The sequence below is a fragment of the Antechinus flavipes genome, chromosome 6 (assembly GCF_016432865.1).
Source record: "Antechinus flavipes isolate AdamAnt ecotype Samford, QLD, Australia chromosome 6, AdamAnt_v2, whole genome shotgun sequence".
Lineage (NCBI taxonomy): Eukaryota > Metazoa > Chordata > Mammalia > Dasyuromorphia > Dasyuridae > Antechinus > Antechinus flavipes.
Window position 1 is genome coordinate 1,570,382 of NC_067403.1, and position 20,832 is coordinate 1,591,213.

General features: G+C 36.6%; 1 protein-coding gene across 1 annotated transcript in view; it reads left to right on the forward strand.

Annotated features, from left to right (window-relative positions):
* Nucleotides 1-20,832, forward strand: part of EVC2 (EvC ciliary complex subunit 2) — a 163,671-nt gene that overhangs the window by 1,073 nt on the left and 141,766 nt on the right. The window contains exon 2 of the mRNA XM_051967556.1: nucleotides 13,411-13,465. Coding sequence (XP_051823516.1) covers nucleotides 13,411-13,465 — 55 coding nt within the window. The remainder of the gene's footprint in view (nucleotides 1-13,410; nucleotides 13,466-20,832) is intronic.

Sequence of the window (20,832 nt, forward strand, 5' to 3'; positions counted from 1 at the left end):
TGTTTGGGACACTCTCAAGGGACTTAGCTAGAGTCATATAGCTAGAATGTACAAAGGGAGGACCCGAATCCATTTCTTCCTGACCCTATTCTACTGCCTCTTGGTTTATTCTTCTCCCCCTCCCTCTTCCCGGCTCCTCCACTCTCTTTTCCTTCCTTTTCTGACTTCTGATTTCATTAGTATAGATCAGTAATATAAAAGTCAAATCGAAACAGATCTCTGTAGAGCACAAATTCACTTAGAAAATGACCAATCGACATCATTTCTGTTGTATCGTACTTTTCTGTAGTTTGTAAAGCATTTTCCAGTTATATTTTAATTTGTTTTGTATGTACTGGGGGATTTTGCCATTCTCAGCTGGTTGGTGGTGAGCCTGACAGTTCTGGTGTAGACACTTCTCATGATAAACTTCCTGAAACATGGTTCTGCCTCTACTCTTCAACTTACACTTCTAGAGAGGTGACTGGAGGATTGAGAGTCATGTAGCCCCAGTCATGTAGCCAGTTATTTATCAGAGGAGAATCTTAAACCCAGGTTTTGCCTCTTGAATATTATAAATGCTTTTAGGAAATATTTATTTACTTTCAAATTATGAACTAGTAACCAAAAAAGCTTTTGAAATGCTTTGTTGGTTTTCTTAAAAAAAAAAATTCTTGTTACTTGCCAATGATTTTCTGCTTTTGCCAAAAACTCTGAAGGTCTTCCCCTCCCAGTTTATTTATTTATTTGCTTAGTTCAGTGTTTTTGTTTGCTTTTGTTTTTTTTACAAAGCATATGCATGGGTAATTTTTCCAACATTGACCCTTGCAAAACCTTTTGTTCGAGATTGTTCCCTCCTTCCCCACCTCCTCCCCTAGCTAGTAGGTAGTTTAATAAATGTTAAATATGTTGAAATACATGTTAAATCCAATATATGTAGACATATTTATGCAGTTATCTTGCTACACAAGAAAAATTAGATCAAGAAGGAAGGAAAAGAAAAACTGAGAAAACAAAATGCAAGCCAATAACAGAGAGTGAGAATGTTATATTGTGTTCCCTGCTCTGTTCCCATGGTTCTCTCTCCCATGGTTCATCTCCCATGACTCTCTTCATCACTGAACAAATGGAACTGGTTTGAATAATCTCATTGTTGAGGAGAACCACATCCCTCAGAATTCATCATTGTGTAGTCTTGTTGTTGCTGTGTATAATGATCTAGTTCTGCTCAGTTCACGTAGGCCTCTCCAAACCTGTCTGAAATCATCCTGCCAATCCCCTCCCAGATTTATTTAGATTTTTTTTTTTTGACAAAGTGATACAGAAGATTCTTTGGCTCAATTGCTACCTAGTCTTAAGTTCTTATGGCTTCAGTCAAACTGAGACCTATTGAAGATCTTGGCTTAAAAAGGCCAAGGTCTCCCATTGCATCCAAGGCCATCTCCAATCATCCTGTTCTCCATCTGGTCATTGGACTCAGATACCTCTGGAGGGGAAAGTGAGACAGATGACCTTGAATAGACCTCTCTCACTTCAATCCAATTCACTTGTATTTCTTGGTGTCACCTTCCAGACCTCATAGTCCTTTTCTAGAGGGAAGGACAAACAACTCCAACAAGAACATCAACAGTTTAATTATTTTAAGAATGTTTTTTCCCCTTATCTTAACACATTCTATCTTCCTAATACTACTGTGACTTAGGTAGAATAGTCATTCTGCCGTTTTAAATTTTATTTATTTATTTTAATACACATTACTTTATGAATCATGTTGGGAAAAAAATATCAGAATGAAAGGAAAAAGTAATGGGAGAGAAAAAAAAAACAAACACAAAAGAAGTGAATGTAGCATATGTTGATTTATATTTAGTCTCCTTAGTTCTTTTTCTGGATGCAGATGGTATTTTCTGTCCAAACCACTGAGAAGAACCAAGTCTTTCATAGTTGATCATCACATACTTTTGCTGTTATTGTGTACAAAATACTCCTGGTTCTGCTTGTTTTGATCAGCATCAGATCATGTAACTCTGGAGTTTCTAAAATCGACTAGTTCATCATTTGTAATAGAATAATATTTTGTTACCTTCTTATACCACAGCTTATTCAGCCATTCCCCAATTGATGGGTATCAATTCATTTTCCAATTCTTTTTTTTTTTTAACACAAAACGAGCTGCTAAAACATTTTTGTACATGTGAGTCCTTTCCCTTCCATTACAATTTCCTTTGGATACAGACCCAGTAATGGCACTGATGGGTCAAAATGATATGTACATTTTGATAGTCCTTTGGGCATATTTCCAGATTCTTCTCCAGAATGGTTGGATCCATCATTGGTTCACCAACAACGCATTAGTATCTCAATTTGTCCACATTTCTTCCAGTATTTGTCATTGTCTTTTCTTGTCACTTTAGCCAATCTAGAGAGGTGTGAAGTGGTACCTCAGAATTCTTTGAATGTGAATTTCTCTAATCAATAATGATTTAGAGCATTTTTTCATATGACTATAAATAGCTTTAATTTGATCATTTGAAAATTCTGTTCATATCCTTTGACCTTTTATCAGTTTGGAAGTGACTTATATTCTTACAAATTTGATACAATTCTTCATATATTTACAAATGAGACTTTTATCAGAAATACTGCCTGTAAATATTTTTTCCAACTTTGTATTTCCTATTTTATCTTGTTTTCTGTTGGTTTGGTTTGTGCAAAAACTTTTAATTTAATGTCATCAATGTTGTCCATCTTGCTTTTCATGATGTTCTCTAATTTTATTTTGATCATAAGGTAAATTACTCCTTACTTTTCTGATCTGTTTATGGTATCATTTTTTATGCCCAAACCACGTACCTATTTTGACCTTATTTTGAAATGGGGTGTGAGATACAGGTCTTTGTCAAGTGTCTGAAATATTATTTTCCAGTTTTTTCAGCACTTTTTGTCAAATAGTGAGTTATAACTCTAGAAGTGGGGGTCTTTGGGTTTGTCAAACTGTAGATTGCTGTAGGCCTTGAATATCATGTTATATCTAATCTATTCCGTTGATCCACCACTCTGTTTGTCAGCTATTACAAATGATGATTGCTTCTTTATAATACAGTTTTAGGTTTGATGCTGTGAAGCCACTATACTTTGGTTTTTTTTTTTTTTTTCATTAATTCACTTGATATTCTTGACCTTTTGTTTTTTCCACATGAACTGTTATTTTTGTGGTTTTATAAAATTTTTTGGCAGTTTGGTATGACGTTGAACATATAGATCAATTTAGGCAGCATTGTCACTTTAATATTAGATTAGCCTACCCATGAGCAATTGATACTTTTGCAGTTGTTTAAATCCTACTTTATTTGTGTGAGAAGCATTTTGTAATTATGTTCATATAATTCTTGGGTTTGTCTTGGCAGATAGATACCCAAATATGTTGTTGTATTGTTATAAAGAAAATTTCTCTTGCTTATGGACTTTGTCAGTAATATATAGAAATGCTAATGATCTGTGAGTTTATTTTATATCCTCCAACTTTGCTAAAGTTGCATTTCCAGTACGTTTTTGGATGATTTTCTAGCATTCTCCAAGTATAACATCATATCCTCTGCAAAGAGTGGTATTTTTCTTTTCTCATTGCCTATTCTCTAATTCCTTTAATTTGTTTTCTTCTCTTATTGCTAAAGCCAACATTTTTACCACAATGTTGAATAATAGTGGTGACAATGAACATCCTTGTTTTACCCCTGATCTTACTGGTAATTTGTCCAGCTTGTCTCCATTACAAATAATGCTTGCTGTTGGTTTTACATAGGTACTGGTTATTATTTTAAGAATAGTGCCTTTATCCCTATGATCTCTAGTCTTTTAAAAAGGAATGGATACTGTATTTTGTCAAAAGCTTTTTCTGCATCTATTGGGATTATCAAATGATTTCTGTTGGTTTTGTTATTGATATGGTTGATTGTAATAGTTTTCCTGATATTTAACCAGATCTTCATTCCTGGTATAAATCCCACTGGTTCTATCCTCCTGATATGTTGCCATAATCTCTTTGCTAATATTTTATTTAAAGCTTTTGCATCAATATTCATAAAGGAGATTGGTCTGTAATTTTATTTCTCTGTTTCGGTTCTTCCTGATTTAGGTATCAGTACCATTTTTGTGTCATAGAAGAAATTTGGCAGAATTCTTTCCTTATTTTTCAAACAGTTTACATGATATTGCAATTAATTGTTGTTTAAAATATTTAGTAGAATTCACTTGTGAATTCATCTGGCCTTAAATGTTTTTCTTAGGGAATTTATTTAATGATTTGTTCAACTTCTTTATTTCTAAAATGAACCTATGTAAGAAATTTATTCAATCTTCTTGTAATCGGGGCAATTCATAATTTTGTAAACGTTCATCCATTTCAATTAGATTCTCAGACTTGCTGCCTTATAATTGGGCAATATAGCTCCTAATTATTGCTTTGATTTCTTTTTCCTTGGTGGTAAGTTCATCCTTTTCATTTTGCATGCTGGTGACTTGTTTTTTTTTTTTTTTCTTTTTCTAATCAAATTAACCAAAGGTTCATCTATTTTGTTAACTTTTTCATAAGACCAACTCAGTTTAATTAATTCAATAGTTTTTTTAGTTACAATTTTACTAATCTATACTTTGAGTCTCACATTTTTAATTTGGTATTTAATTGGGGGGGTTAATTTGTTCTTTTTATAGCTTTTTTAAATTGTACACTCAATTCATTGATCTCCTATTTCTCTATTTTACTCATGTAGCTATTTAGAGATATAAAGATTTCTCTAAGAATTGCTTTGGCTGTATCTCACAACTTTTGGTATGTTATCTCATTGTTATTCTCTTAGATGAAATTATGTATTGTTTCTGTCATTTGTTTCACCCACTCATTTTTTTAGGATTAAATTATTTATTTTCCAATTAGTTTTTAGATTATCTTTTGCTAGCCCTTTATTGAATATAATTTTATTGTATTGTGGTCTGAAAAGAAAGCATTTGCTATTTTTGCCTTTTTGCATTTGATTTTGAAAATTTTTATGCCCTAATAAAAATGGTCAATTTTTCTGTAGGTGCCATGTACTGCCAAGAAAAAAGGTGTATTCTCTCTCTCTTTTCAATTTTCTCCAGAGGTCTATCATATGTAAGTTTTGTAGGATTCTGTTAAATTCTATAGTTTCTTTCTTGTTTACTTTGTTGTTAGATTTATCTGATTCTGAGAGGGGAAGGTTGAAGTCCATCACTAACACAGTTTTGCTGTCTATTTCTTCCTCTAACTGGCTTGAAAAATTCTGTAGGAATTTGTATGTTCTACCACTTTGGTGCATATATATTTATTATCATTATTACTTCATTTTTATGGTATTCTTCATCAAGATCTACTGTCCTTCCTTATCTCATTTAATTAGGCCAATTTTTACTTATGCTTTATCTGAGATCAGAATTGCTACCTCTGTTTTTTTTTTTTTTTAATTTGGCGGAATGATAATAAATTTACTTCTATTACCTTTACTCTGTATGTGTCAAATGTGTTTGTCATATAAATAACATATTGTAAAATTCCATTTTTAATCCACTCTATTTGCTTCCTTTTTATGGGAGAGTTCATCCCATTCACAGTTATGATTACCAGCTATGTATTTCCCTCCCTATTTTCTCCCCTGTATATACTTTTGTTCTCTTTTTCTATTCTGTCCTTGGTAGTTGTTTTTTGACCACTACTTTATCTCCTGTCACTCTTCTTCCTTTATCTTAAGTGCTTTAACCAACCCAGTTTAACATTTATCACTCTATCTCTTTCTCTTACCTTTTTTCCTATTGTTTCTGCTTACCTTTCTATCTAGCCCCTCTTTTTCTTTCCTCTTTCTCCTCCTACTTCTTTAAATGATTACATAAATTTGCATACACAATTGAGTGATTAAGGTATTCCTTCTTGGAGTCAAAATTAATGAGATCAAGCTTCAGACAAGTTCATCTCCTTTCCTTCTTTTCCTAGATTGCAATAGCTCTTTTGTGCCTCTTCATGTGTTCTAATTTGTCCCATTTTACCTCCCCTTTGCTCTTCCAGTACAGATCTTTTTCTCCCTCTTAATGTTTTTTCTTTTGGATGTCATTACATCAGAGTCTATTCACAGCCACACCCTCCATGCCTCCCTCTGGCAGACACACTGCTTAAGAGGTACAGATATCATTTTTCCATCTAGGGATGAAAACAGTTTGTTTTTAATAACATATTTTCCCCTGTGACCTTTCTATGCTTCTCTTGAGTCCCGTGTTTATAGATTAAATTTTCTGTTTAGTTCTGTTTTTTTTTTTTCAATAGAAATGATTGAAAATTTCCTTCTTCATTGAAGATCCATCACCTCCCCTGAAAGATGATGCACAGTCTCACTTGGTCTTTAATTCTTGGTTATAACCCTAGGTCCTTTATCTTTTGAAATATGGAATTCCAGGTCCTTTGATACTTTATTGTAGAAGTTGCCAGATACTGAATAATTCTGATTAATGCTCCTTGACATTTAAATTGTTTTTGTCTGGCAGCTTGCAGTAATTTTTTTTTTTTTTTTTGCAGTAAATTTCTTTTTGAGATTGTAGTTTTGGGTTTTTGCAACAATGTTCCTTGGGGTTTTCCTTGGGGATCTCTTTCCGAAGGGGATATAGTTTTTTGAAGTCTTTTATGAGCACTTCCAAGAAGCCTCTTTGAGGTTGGGACTAATTCATATCTCTCTTTGAGATTTCCTCTGTGGACATTTTGTCCTCATTTGAGTTGATATTTTAGTTTTCCCTGTCATCATGCTAGTTTTCTATGGTCACGGTTCTTTTCTGTTTCTTGCTCCTTTCCTTTCCTTGTCTTTTTGTGTTTCTTCTTTTTTTGTATTTTTATGGTCAGATGCTCTTGGGGAAAAAGGGTGTGCTTCCCACAGTTTTCTGTGCTGCTCTGAGCCTTGGCTTTGAGCCCAGGGTTTGAAGAGGACACTTTCCCTGTTCTTTTCAGGAAACAGCCTGGTTTCCCAGAAGTTATCTTCTGAGCTGAGACTGGAGACTGCTCCACTGATCTGCTCCGCTACTGAGCCAGGACTAAGGTCTCAGTTGTTGATTTGCTGTGATTAAGGCCTCTCACAAACTTTCCCAGAGTCCATCTGACCTGGACTAAGTGAGACTGACCTTTCTTTTCCAATCTGTCTTGAACTGGAGAGTGATCTCATTCCATCAGACTCCAAAAGTCCATGTGGTTTTCAATGGAAACTGGGACAGCTTGAGTAGCTTCTTGGCTTTACTCTGCTATCGTGGCTTGACCCCCAGAACTTCATTCTGTCCTTTTTGCAGACAAAGAAATTAAGGTTAAAAAATTGTCCAAAATGTCATGTAGAAGCTAGTGGAGTCAGAACTTGAAACTACTTAGAATTGCATCCAAAACTTTTGCTTTATTCCTTTATTTTATAAATACAAGATGTACATTTTGGCAGTATCTACAGTGAGAGCTATTTTAAAAAATAGATCTTTTATGGAGGTAATGAATTTTCTCTAACACTTGGATTAATGCTAAAGTGTTAAAGAAGACTTAAGAATTACTTGCACAGTAAGGAGATCAAACCGTCACTGCTTAAATAATTAATTCAAGTTATTCACTGAAAAGTCAAACACCAAAGTTAAAATACTTGGTCCATACAATAAGCTGGGGATACAGTGGGTACAGATCTGGACTAAATTTTTCCCTTGCTACTTACTAGATGCAGAACCTGGGCAAGTTAATGAACCACTGTCTGCCTCAGTATCCTCATCTGTAGAATGGTGTTAATCACAATGTATATCTCTTGGGTTCTTGTAAGGATCAAATGAGAAAGTATTTTTAAACCTGAAAACATTGTAAATGCAACAACAGCTGATCCTGGCCAATGACTATTGCCACAAGTTTCCTCCCCAGCTTGATCCTCCAATTGGTTTAACTTTCATCCTTGGGTTTCAGAGGAAAAGGCAGGTTCTAGGAGTAATTCCTGATGGCAGCAGACATCTCCAGTTGTCTTAGATTGGTCCTAAGCAGCAACTTGGGATGGCTTGTGAGCTAGTAGACATTGAGGAATTCATCTATGGCCTCTGTGGTACATTTTAACTCTAAGTCCACAAACCCCACGCTCTGTTCTTGTGCCTGCTCTGCTGTCCTGTATTTCTCTCTACTGGGCCCTTCCAGTCTGTACCACCCTTCTCCTCTCATTTCACGTGGATCTGTCATGACTCCTAAACTAATACCACATCTCTAAGCCAGAAGCAATTTTGTGCTAGCTTCTCGATGCTTTGGGTCTTGGATTTCTAACTGTAAAAGGAGATGATAGAATTCAATCTCTGTTCTATGAGCACAGAATGTCAGAGCAGGTAGGGTCCCTGCGGTGCTGGAACAGAGAGCACTGGGATGGGAGGAAATATAAATGTAGAATGTTGGAAGGATAGCTCACCTGAGTGGTGCAATGGAGAGAGCACTGAGCCTGCAGTCAGAAAGATCTGAGCTCAAAACTGGCCTTGGACACTTCCTTTTTGTGTGATCCTGGGCAAGTCACTTTAACTCCATTTGCCTCACTTTCTGTAAAATGAGGTGGAAAAGGAAATGGCAAACACTTCTATATCTCTACAAAAGCAACAGTATAAGTGGGCGGAGGTCCAGAGAGATGTTACAAGGGATTTCAGAGAGACAGAACTAATAAGGTTTGACTCATTATTGGATAATGAGGAGGATATTATAAATATTATAAATATTTAGTAAGTACCCACAATGTGAGGGTGTCAGTGAATGCCGCAGGCTTGGTGATGCTCTAGAGGGAAATAAGCAAGTTAGGGAAAGGGAAAGTGGGTATGAAGGATCTATTTTATAGACAAGCTCAGTTTCCCGCAGGAGCCTTTTTCATGTGGAGGTGGTGTCCAGCAGTCAGGTGACAATGGAGGAATGGGACCCATGAGAGAAATGAGGTTTGGGAGCCGTCTTCATAGGGATAATTGTTCTCTTCAGACTTAAATCCAGAGGTTTAAAGAGGGAAGTGAGGGGATCCTTAGCAGAGATCCCCAGGACTAGGTGCCATAAAGTAGATGATGGTCTAAGAAAGAGGCTGAAAATGCAAGAGCCAAGGCAGAGCATGATGGCAAAAACTCACAGAGAAGAGATTGGACAGTTGGGGAGAGTGATGTATGTGAGAAACTGCAAAGGTCAAGAAAGACCACGATAGAAAAATATCATCCCCTGTGTCCGGCAGCAGAGTCCAAAGAGTTCCAAGCTGGTCAGAAGATGTGGCTCAATCCTGGCTCTTTACTGTTTATATGATTGAGGGCTTCTTAATTTGCATATTCCTGAGTCTCTGTTAATTCATTTATGAAATGAGCATAATAATACCACCTAATTCACCAGTTTGTGCAAAAAGCAATATAGACATATCAGTTATTAGATACTTTGTTCTTACGAGGCAGTTGTCCCCTAAAGCATAGATCATTTTTGTCTAGAAAACTTAAAATGACATTAGGTCATTTGAAGAATACGCTAGTATAATTTTTGGTATGCTTTTTTAATGCTTTCGTGTTCTTTTAGCTAGACCTAGGACCCAAGAGCCTTGCCATTTCAGTGTAACATTGACTTTCTTCAGCTCTTTCCTCCTCAAAGCCCCCAGATTCTCATTTGGCATTGGTTGTGGGCCTTTTTTCTCACCAGTAATGCTATGGAGTCTAAACTTACCATAGCCCCTTCGTTATTTACAATAACTATGGCAAAATTTGGGAGTGGAAAAAGACATTTTAAATAATAACATTTTCTTAGAGATTAAAAAGTCAGAGATGGAGAGAACTTTAAACACAAAACTGAGAATATTTGTGCCATAAGGGAGTCTAGAATATCTGAGATGAAATAACTCTTGCTGCATAGAACAGAACTGACAATAGAACTTCAAGGTACTTGTCACTTTTACTATTGATTGGTCTTCAAATAGATTTCATGAGAGTAACTAAAGAAAACGGAAGGAGTTCAGCCTTTAAATACTGCAGCAGCAAGAGGGTTTCATTTTATTTGGATATGAATGGAAGCAGCATAAGAGTCATAGGAAGGGCGAGGAGCAAACTTGGAGCCTGCATCCTATAAGACCCTCATGTCACATATGAAGAAATTGAAGTCCAGGAAACTTAAGGACCCACCCAGATTCACAATATACCAAGCAAGCCTTGGGCTGGGATTTTTATCTGTTTTGTGCTTTTAAGTGTTGTGTTGAAATTGGAAATTTCTCTTGCATTGGTCTCTCTGTCTCTTATTGTTTTCCTAGTTTCTAAAAATCTGAATATAAGATTATTGACAAAAAAAATCTGTCTCTTCCTTTCTCTGCTTCAGTCTCTCTTTGTGTGTGTGTGTGTGTGTGTGTGTGTGTGTGTGTGTGTGTGTGTGTGTGTCTGGCTTCTTGTTCTCTATATAGATGAATACAAAGACTAGTCCCTCAAAACATAAGAACCTGTTTATTTTCTCATCCTTTTAATTATAATCAGTTCATGTACATTATTGTGAGGTCTGCTTTTTTCTTCCTTTGTATAATATGAAATCTTTTCTTCCTCATCTTCCCTCCTATTTCTTTGCTCCCATAGTGAATTTAAAATCTCATGCGAAACATCAACTCGTTTCCATGACAACAGCTGAGCGATCCCAGATTCACTGAATTGTAGATTTTGTAGTTGATGTCCTAGGAGAAAGGAGGTTACTGGTGAAACACAATTGAATAATAATGTGCTGAATAATCCTAGTTTTGGGACCAGCTAAGAGAAAGACATTTACTTAGTAGCAGTCAGTAAATGCTTATTAAGAACCTACTATGTGCCAGGCACTCTACTTGAAGATTTGCCAGATGCTTTCTTTACAATGACCCAAAAGCTCAAAGTATGACCATCATTGTTATTCCCATTTTATAAAAGAGGAAACTGAAGCTCTGTGAGATTAATGACCCCCATGGTCACACTGCAGTCTCTTAGGTGGGATTCAAATCCAGGTCTTTCTGAACCATTTTTCAACACCCTTTCCTCTATAATTGCCTGTGATGGGCAGACTGTCTTCTGTCTTCTGAGGTTCTATGTTATGTGAATAACATATTAATCATGAACACTGCATTGTTAATATTAATCACTATTTGTATTATCGATATTCTTCCCCCAAGTGGGTTGTTTATAGCAAGCACTGAGTCTAATTATATCTGAAACATAATGTACAATTACTTTTTGCTGTTGTTGAAAGATTTGTTTGCTCCTATACCTCTGGAGCTAGGGAACTAACCCTGAATGGGCAGTCCTGGGCCCAGAGGATCCCTTCTAGTAGAAGGAACAGGTACAATTTGAGGCAGAGCCTCCACAAAAATCTTTCTTGCTCACAACTTCGCACATTTTCCTGCTCCCTAAAGGACTCTAATCTCTTTTGTAAGCCTTGAGGTAATAACATGAAATATAGAATAAATTTTATTTAGCAATAAAAAGCAGGGGGAAATACCACAAAAAAAGATGGAAGAAAACCTGTTTTCCCCAGGGATCCAGAAAATTATGTTGAGTATAGAACTCCTTGAATGGTTCATAGAAAGTAAAATAACCTTTCTTTATGGTACCTTCCCCAGAGACCTAGTCAGTCACCCTTGGGAAGGATTGCCAGGAGGCTGTGCCCCTGGAGACCCGCAGTGGGATGCACAGCACCAGGAAAAGGGCCTGTCCCCTTTAATTTTCCATGGTCTGGCCTCTGGCTTGACTCCCAGGAAAACTTTCCTCTGTGTCTCTTCCCCAGAAAGTGACAGCAACTCTCTTATAGTGAGGAGAGCCAGGGCCAAGGAGACTTGGACTGTTTGCTTTGAGATTAAGTGATTTAAAGTTGGGAGACTTGAACTTTGAGTGTCAAAGGATAATGGAAAAGTTTAAATGAGGATATGAGAGCTAGGTACTACAGTGGACAGCGCACAGGCCTTCAAGTCAGGAACCGTTGAATTCAAACCCAGCCTCAGATCCTTTCCCTCATCAAATTGATAAAATTCTCTGCCTCGGTTTGCCCTTCTGTAAAATGGAGAAAATAACATCTCCCACTAAGGATTATTTTGAGAATAGAATACTTATGAAGAATTTTTAAAACCTTCTCAAGATCATTTTATAGATTAGAGAATAGAGGGAAATAGAGTGAAGTAACAAGCTCAGGGTCATATAGCTATGAAGTGATTGCAATTGGATTTGAACTTGGGAAGATGAATTTTTCTAACTCTAGACCTGGTACTCTTTCTACTAAACCATCTAGACATCTTCCAAATCATACAAATCTTCCAAAAGTTGAATGTCTGAATGAAAGAAACAACAGGAGTATTGCGAAAGTGACTGACATTCATTCCACTCAAGAGTTATCATACTTTGTCCCAGAACCTTAGTACAATGTTGAGCCACATTTTTTTTTATCATCTTCTAGAAAAAAGCCTGATTATCTAAGGAATAGTACTGAGAGATCCTAAAATATGGGGGTCTTTGCAAGATTAACCTGGAAAAGCCTGTTCTTGATTCTTATAATTCATGTTCTTTGTCAGGAGGAACTTTCTATTACTTGGATCATGTTATTGCTTTATCTCATCCATAACCGGTGGTCATAAAAATTGCTAGAACATCCCAAATGGTGACAATGAAACCAGGCAGATCCTTTTGTAAACTACTTCAATTATTAGAAAAATGTCCTCTTATTTCCCCCACACAATGATCTGAAATCTGACTCCAACTTGCCTGTGAAAGCTCATTGGAGCATTCTAAGACAATGTCCTTTCCAAGCCTTCTTTCTATCTCAAGATATTTTGATAGATGCTTGCTTCTAATATAACCTTGTGAAAATAATTGCTAAAAATATTACAGTTCATATAATCAACTTTGTTTATAGAGAGAGAAATAAAATCTAGTATATTCATGAAATAAGGTACACATTCATATATGCTATATATACTTAAGGGATACATATATTGCATAATATATATAACATACATAGAGTGTATATATAGATGCATATATATATATGTGTGTGTGTGTGTGTGTGTGTATATAATTTAATCTTGCATTATAGTGAAACTAAAAGAAATATGGGCAACTTGATTTATCAATGGACAGAGTCCATTACTCGAGTAAGAAGACTCATCTTCTTGAGTTCCAATTCAGCCTCGGTCTCTTAATAGCCATGTGACTCTGAGCAAGTTACTTCACCTTGTTTATCGCAATGTCCTTATATACAAAAATTATCTAAAGAATGACTCTAATGCTGCTGCCAAGAAAATGCCAAATAGAGTTACAGAATCAAACATAAGTGAATATAACTGAACAAGGACATAAAAAGAAAATTAAATATGTACCTTATGATTTATTGTCAGTGTAATCTATTTTAATTAATTATTTTGTGTTTTTTTTTTTAAACTTTAGGACTGCTCCTGTAAGAGGTTGCTTCATCTAGAGAACTACCATCACAATATCACAGGTTTGTACTTTTGGTTGTTTTAATTCTTAAAAGACAATGACATACATTCTCAATAAGGGTTTAGAAATCTGTCTTACCCACAGAAAAATAGGAGAACGATGGGATATGGTAAGATGGGGAGGATGATAAAAGAGAGGGCACATTGGGGGAGGGAGTGATCAGTAGCACAACACTTTTGAGGAACGAAAGGGCAAAATGAGAGCGAATAAATGGGAGGGGGAAATAATTAACAATAGAAAATATAAAAATAAATTTCAAAGCAAATTACTTTGAACTATTATTGTTCTGAGAAATGATGAGCAGGATGCTCTTAGGAAAAAAAAAGCAAAAAAAACAAGAAACAAAACAAAAACAACAACAACAACAACAACAAAAAAAAAAACCCTGTAAAGTTCCCCATGAACAAAGGGAAATATACTGTATACAAAGTAATAGCAATATTCTGAGATTACCAGATGTAAATGACTTCATTACTCTCGATAGTACACTCATCCATACCTACTCTGAAGGACTTATTATGAAAATCCTATCCATACCCAGAGAAGGAACTGATGGACTGTATATATAGACTGAAGTATTCTCTATTTTTAACTTACTTTTAGTTTCTCTCTTTATTTTTAACTTACTTTTTTCTCTCTTTATTTTTAATTTACTTTTTTCTTGAGGGTCTTTAATTTTCATTAGGATAGAAGATCCATGTTTTCTTTCCCAACTTGATTTTTATAGAAATAGTTTATATAACTTCACATGTGGTTGCTTAATTGTGGGTGGGGATAAGGTAGAGAACTTAGAAATCAAAAATCTTAAAAACAAATGTTAAATATGATTTGAAGATAACTGGGGGGGAATACTAATGGAATATAGATGAAAACCTGCAAAAAAAAAAGAGTAACATTGCTAGCCAGCTTTTTCTCTTGTCTCCTCCTCACCTCCGATCTATTTCTTACTGGTCCCTTGTCAGTTCTTAGCATAGTTGAAGGAGCACTAATTTTGGAGTCAGAAACTTGAGGTTCATTATTAGTCTACTGCGTCCCAGCATGTAGGAGAAGGTTGACTTCTTGGAGGGTGCATCATGGAGTTGATGGTGCTGAAAAGTATCTACAAGGATGAGTAAGACCTCAGTGAAAGGGTCACTCAGAAAAGGCTTTTCAGTAAGGAAAATGGGATACATAACACTATCACCCTGGAATTTCAGCTAAACATATCAATGAATTCTGTGTAAGAAAGATCTCTCCCACTATTCAATGGGTTCTCTCAAATGATTGAAGTCTATTCATTAATGAACAGAAATCTAATTACTCAAATGACTGTGGAACCGGGGAAGGGAGCTCACTTATGATCTTAAGGAAAAAGACCATGATGGCAGAGTTGGAAATTATAATAAAACGTGATAAATTCATCAAATCTTTGTTCCCCTTCTCGTAGCTATAGATCTTGCTTTCTGTAGCCTCCAAGTTGGCAGTAACCTCAGAGGCAATTTACTCCTGAAGCAGGAATGTCACCTACAACCTCCTGACAAGCATCTTATCTTTCCCCAGTCACTTTGATAGTCCTTTTGTACAACCCTACTGATAGCTAACATCCTCTCCAGAGCTCCAACTCCTGGCTCTTCCTTTTGCCCTCTGGGGCTAAGGAGTACACATTTAATCTGTCTTCTACATGGCAGTCTTAATCTCCCACCAATTTTCTCACAACATTCAAATTTTGCCTTATTTGCTTGCATTTATTCACCTCTGAGTACATAAAATACCCAAAGTAAGTGTTTTCAGTTCTGAAAGAGCCTTGGTTATGCTCGGAAGATGTCACTGAAATAATGAGATACATTCGAAATCACAAAAAAAGCAGATTTGTATGTGGCATCCACTTTCTCAACTACCTGTTTTATCATTTCTTTTTTTTTTTTTCCTCCTTTCTTTAGCAACCAAGGTCTTTTAATTGTTTTAAGTGTTAAAGTTAGTTGAAACACCAGAAATTGTGATTTTACTTCTCAGTAGTAGAGGTGATTTTAAAATGTCTGAAGTAATGTTTATCTGTGCTTTTTCTTTTGAACATTGGCTATGAATGGGGTGGAGAAGAACTGGCAAAAACTCCAGCCCATCATTGCAGGAGGGAACAGAGATCCAAAGAGACTGTCATACAATAATAGAATGAGACGTTCCTAGATGCCAAGGAAGGGCATTAGGAGGTAAAAAATGTGTCAGGATTGGTTCATGGTATGTCCCGCTTTCTAGAGCTCCCAAATTGGGGTGACAAAAGGTACTGTTGGTTTCTAGAGCCCCCAAGCTGGGGTGATAAAACATGCCATTGCTTTCTAGACCCCCCCACATCAGGTTGATTAAGTATTCCTTTTTAATGGAGAAGTGATGAGGCGGGACTCCTGAGGATGATGGAAAAATGGAGTCCTTTATTTCAAGGGTTTTCCCCTTTTTATAATGTAACAAAACAACTCTGGGTACGTGGGACCACATTAACAACTTGCCACTAGTTTGCCACCTGGTATCACTCTTCCACCTGCTATCATTCTGCTTCAATCTCAACACAGGTTGTCACTGCCCCCTGACTTCTGGGAAGGCCCAGAACCCTTAGGGGAGATGGGGAGCCAAACGAGACATTGTTAGCAGATTCCCTCTGGGCTGAAGGGTCTTATATCTCACCAGAGTTTTCCTTATGATTGTGACCCTATATATAGTTTCATATATAGTCTATTTTTATTCTACTTTGTGATGGAAATGCTTGTTTAATTTTTTAAGTTCAGAAGAAAATTAAAAAAAAATAAATGAATGCTGAAAATGGGAAGAAAAAAAAAAGAAACACCTGAAATTCCAAAAGGACTTTTCAAGGAGGTGACATAGCTTCAGTAAAAGGCAAACCCAGGGGTCAGCTAAATTGTGAGTGGAGAGAGCACCAGCCCTGGAGTCAGCAGAACTCAATCTGGCCTCAAGACACTTACTAGTTGTGTCCAGCAAGTCACCTAACCATAGTTCCTCTCTCCCCCCCCCCCCCAAGGAAAATCCAATTCTAAATCTATATCTGGAAATTAGATCTCTGGAACTATTAATTGGTTCTTCAAAACACTCATTAAGCATCTACATATGTTAGTCCTTCATCAGGTGTGAGGACTACAAATACAAAGAATGACACAGTCTTGCTTGGCCAGGTGCTCACCTTCTCATGAGCAACACACCAAGTACATGGTTCTGGTTTTATTCTCTAGGTTTTATGTATTTGTATTTCTTTTTATGTTCATATATTTATGGCATGCTATATGTAATAACTGATCTAATATACATAAATACAAATATTTGGGTACATTTCTGTGTATTTTATTTGCACATTTGTACATATGTACGATATATATATATACATTACATGTATACATTATGGATATCTCAATATATACAGATCTTATATGTAATATAAAGAAAACATGTACCCACGTAAAAGCAGTCAGGTGCATGTTTGAAAGGGACTATACTCTCGGTACCTTTTCATATAGCAGGAAGTCTCCCTATAGTAGGACTTGCTTGAGGAACAGTTGGGTAGGAGGATATTTTCTGCAAACAGGCGAGATACAGAGCAAAGCCTGGGGAGGCAGCCCCACTGAGGTTAGCTAAGAAGTCAGGTACAAGGACAGATGTGTAGGAAAAGGGGATCGAAGCAACAAGGGAGGAAAACTCCTCCCAACTCTGAATGGGGTGGGCTTATTCCCCAATATGCCTCCACCTTCTGCTGCTCTCCCTCCAACTGAATGAAGAACCAGTTAAGAGTGTATGTTTCTTCATATGCAAAGTAAAGGGATCACATTCATGGCTTTCTAAGTTCTTTCAAATCCTGGGCTTGTGGGGCTTTGCAACTTCTCTTTAGCACCAATAGTTTCACTTATATTTTAAATTCTTTAATAACCAAAATTGAGTTATATTACTTAGCTATGTCTTTTATATTTTATATTTAATTTAAAAATCTTGTAATATACATTCTTAAAAGGGCCATTTCAAGTTAAAAAATATTGATTTGGCGTCTACCAGACGAAAACTTTGTGGGGACTTCAGAGTTAGTTATTCAGCACACATTTTTTTAAGGGTGTGGTATGAGCCAGGAGGTCAGTAGGAAGCATAATGAATATGGTTCTGGGTCAGGAAGATGGATCTTCCCGGGTTCAAATCTGGCTTCAATTAGTTGTTTTGTGATCCTGGGCAATTCACTTAACACTGATTGCCCCAGTTTGCTCATCTGTAAAGTGAGCCAGAGAAGGAAATGACAAATCATAGAAGAGATCCCAAGACATTGTCATACAGTAGTAGAGTGAGACATTTCAGGATGCCAGGCAGGTCACCAGGAGGTAAAAAATGTGTGAAAACTGTTTCATGTACAGTCTTTTTTTTTCCTCTTCTACTTTGTATGGAAATGCTTGTTTTAATTCTTAAATACATAATATAATATTATAATATAATATAACATAATATAATAATAAAGAAAATATTATATAAAGAAGAAAATTTTTAAAAAAATTAATGAATGCTGAAAATGGGAAGTAAAAAACAATGGAAGTCACAGAGAGTCCCAGACAAGGCTGAACAACAGCAGAACTCAACAGTGATAGGAAACCAAATAGTGGGACATCATCAAAAAGGCAGCAAATGACAACAAATGTGCCAAAGTGTAATGTTAGGAATAAAAGAAAGAAAAATAACACAGTCTCTGCTCTGAAGGAGTTTATTGCCCAGTGCAGGAAGAAATGTGCAAAAGAGCAATCATCAAGAAAAAGTGGGAATAGAATGTAAGAGAAGGTGCTAAGATTAGGAAGGACTGGAAAATCATCTGGTTCAATGGAAACTTTGCAGAGGTCAGGGAAACTAAAAGGCCAGGAAGAGTAGAGAACATCATGATGTGGTCTATGCACCTGGCGTTCAGGGGACCTAAAGGGACTTAGGGTTCAGAAGACTGCAATAATGGGCAGCGGTTGGACTATGGAGGCGGAGGAAAGTCAGGCAGCAGCTCTCCACATGAATCTTGGAGATGAGCTGAAGCCATTGAGATGTTTGGAATAGGAAGTGACATGGTCAGATTTATGCTTTAGGGAGATCAGGCTGCCCACCAAATGGAACGTGGGTTGGAGGGAGAAGAAAATGGAGGCAAATCATCAGGCTATAGCAACAACCCAGCATGGGAGGATGAACCATGGTTCCCATCCTCCCTCAGATCATTGGTGTGGTTAAATATTATCTCATCTGAAAAGACTGGACCTTAAAAAAAAAACCATGAAAAACTCTGAATTGCGGCCCATCTCTTGGGGAACATGCAACGTAGAGATGAGAGTGTTGTCTTTGAGGGCGAATTTAGGGACACTTAGTCACTTTGTAGTTATGTCTGACTCGTCATGATCACATCTGAGATTTTCCTCATCGAGGTCATTTCCCAGATGAGGGAACTGAGGCAAATAGGGTGAAATGACTTGTCCAGATAAGCTGTGTCCACACAGTTAGGAAGAGATCAGATTCAAATTCGGGAGGTAACTCCAAGCCTAGAACTTTCTGCACTGAGTCACCTAGCTACCAAAGGGAGGGTAATATAGTAGTAGAACTGAGTATAGTACTTAATCTTTCATGGTAACAACATTAAAGAGATGCAAACTAAGAACTGTGTGTGGTCTCTGATGGAAGATTGCCCTTGGTCTCAGAATCAGCAAAGGTTTCCTGGAGGAGGTAGAGTTAAAGTTGGAATCCAGAGGATAGTAAGGAATTCCCAGAGGTAAAGAGGAGAGGAGAGTCATTTTGGCTAGAGTCCAATATACATAGAAAATACCCAAGAGACAAAGAAGAGAGGCAGAAAGAAATTTAGAACCAACATTAGTCATGCTAGCTCACTCTTACTCTGACCTATGACTGAGTGTTTTCTCATTTATTTTTTCTTAAATACACTGTACTTTTCCCTTCTCATTTATTTAAGCTATTAGCTATGATCTGAATGGAAGGCTTTCCCTGTAGAAGGGCCCCAGACAGCAGAATATTCTTAGTAGTACCAATATTTTCATTAAAAGTGATAAATGTTGAAGACCATTCTTCATTTGAAACCATTCAGCTCCCTATCTCCTTCATGCCCTTGAACTCAATGTTAGCTTTCCTGGTTGGTCCCTTTTGGATTCCTTGCTGAACACAATGACGATATGGCTCTCCTCAAGATCAAAAATAATTCTGGAATGCCCCCATTTTGTCCAGATGATTGAACCATGAGTTTGTCTCACTGAATTTTGGCTTCCTGTTTATTTATAGCACCATTGGACCCAGTTCATGAATCAAAATTTGTCATCTTTCTGCCATCTTTGCTTATATGACTTAGCCAATATGTTTATTATTAGTTTTATATCTTTTGTGTTATATATCACTGTCATTTCTTGAACCTACCCCAGTGAAACTTTGTGCAAACACTTAAGCCAAAGTGATTAAATGCTTGCATCTGGTAGAATGTGCATTATTTCTTTCTATCATCCCCCATTTTCTAATCAACAGAGAAATATTTGTTTCTTCGCTGGCTCTCTGAAATGAAGCCCCTGTGTGTCTTTATGTGATAAACTGCCTCTGTATTGTTGGCCACCCAGATCTTTTGAGAGTGGCATTTGTCACACTATCATGCAAGAAGATTAATGGTAGCTTACTTTACAACAATTCTGTAAGGCGGAAGTGTGCTATTGTTAGCTCGAATATCCTGCTGTATAGATGGACAGCCCCAGGAACGTGGATTGACTTGCCCAGTTATTCTTATCCTAAGCTTGCATTTTTCCCACCCTCTCCTATATCCCCTAAGGATTAGGTGATAATGCTGTGCCCCATTTCAGCTCTGATGATTTAGTATCGCCAACAAGCAGTTTCAGATTTTTTTTCTCCTCCTTGTCTCTTGGGGCTCAGTAAATGTCCTGCCTACATATAATCTCTCTTAGAGGATCTTAAAATCAAATTGCTCTATCGCATTGTAACTTTACTTATAATATTATAGTTTTATTTATAAGATTTAATTCATGAGTTTTATTTTTCATTAGATATATATGATATTACATTTTCCTAAAAGAATAGAGTTCTCAATCAAATGATGTGTACCACTTATTTATTGTAAATGTTTAATACTTATAATTGTATATCTAGAATAGCCCATTGTCCCAACCCCATGTCAATAATTATTATGCTATGCTCTGTGTGATGAAAAGAAGGTTCATTTAAAACCTCGGTTCAAAATAACATTCCCAAGTTCATGCCACTGCTAAGTGCTGGTATCAGAATTTGGGCCCAAGGCATCTGATTCCAGGGCCATTCTTTTCACTCCATCTACAACTATTCCAAACTTATCTTCCTCTCTCAGAGCTCTTTCACTTCTTC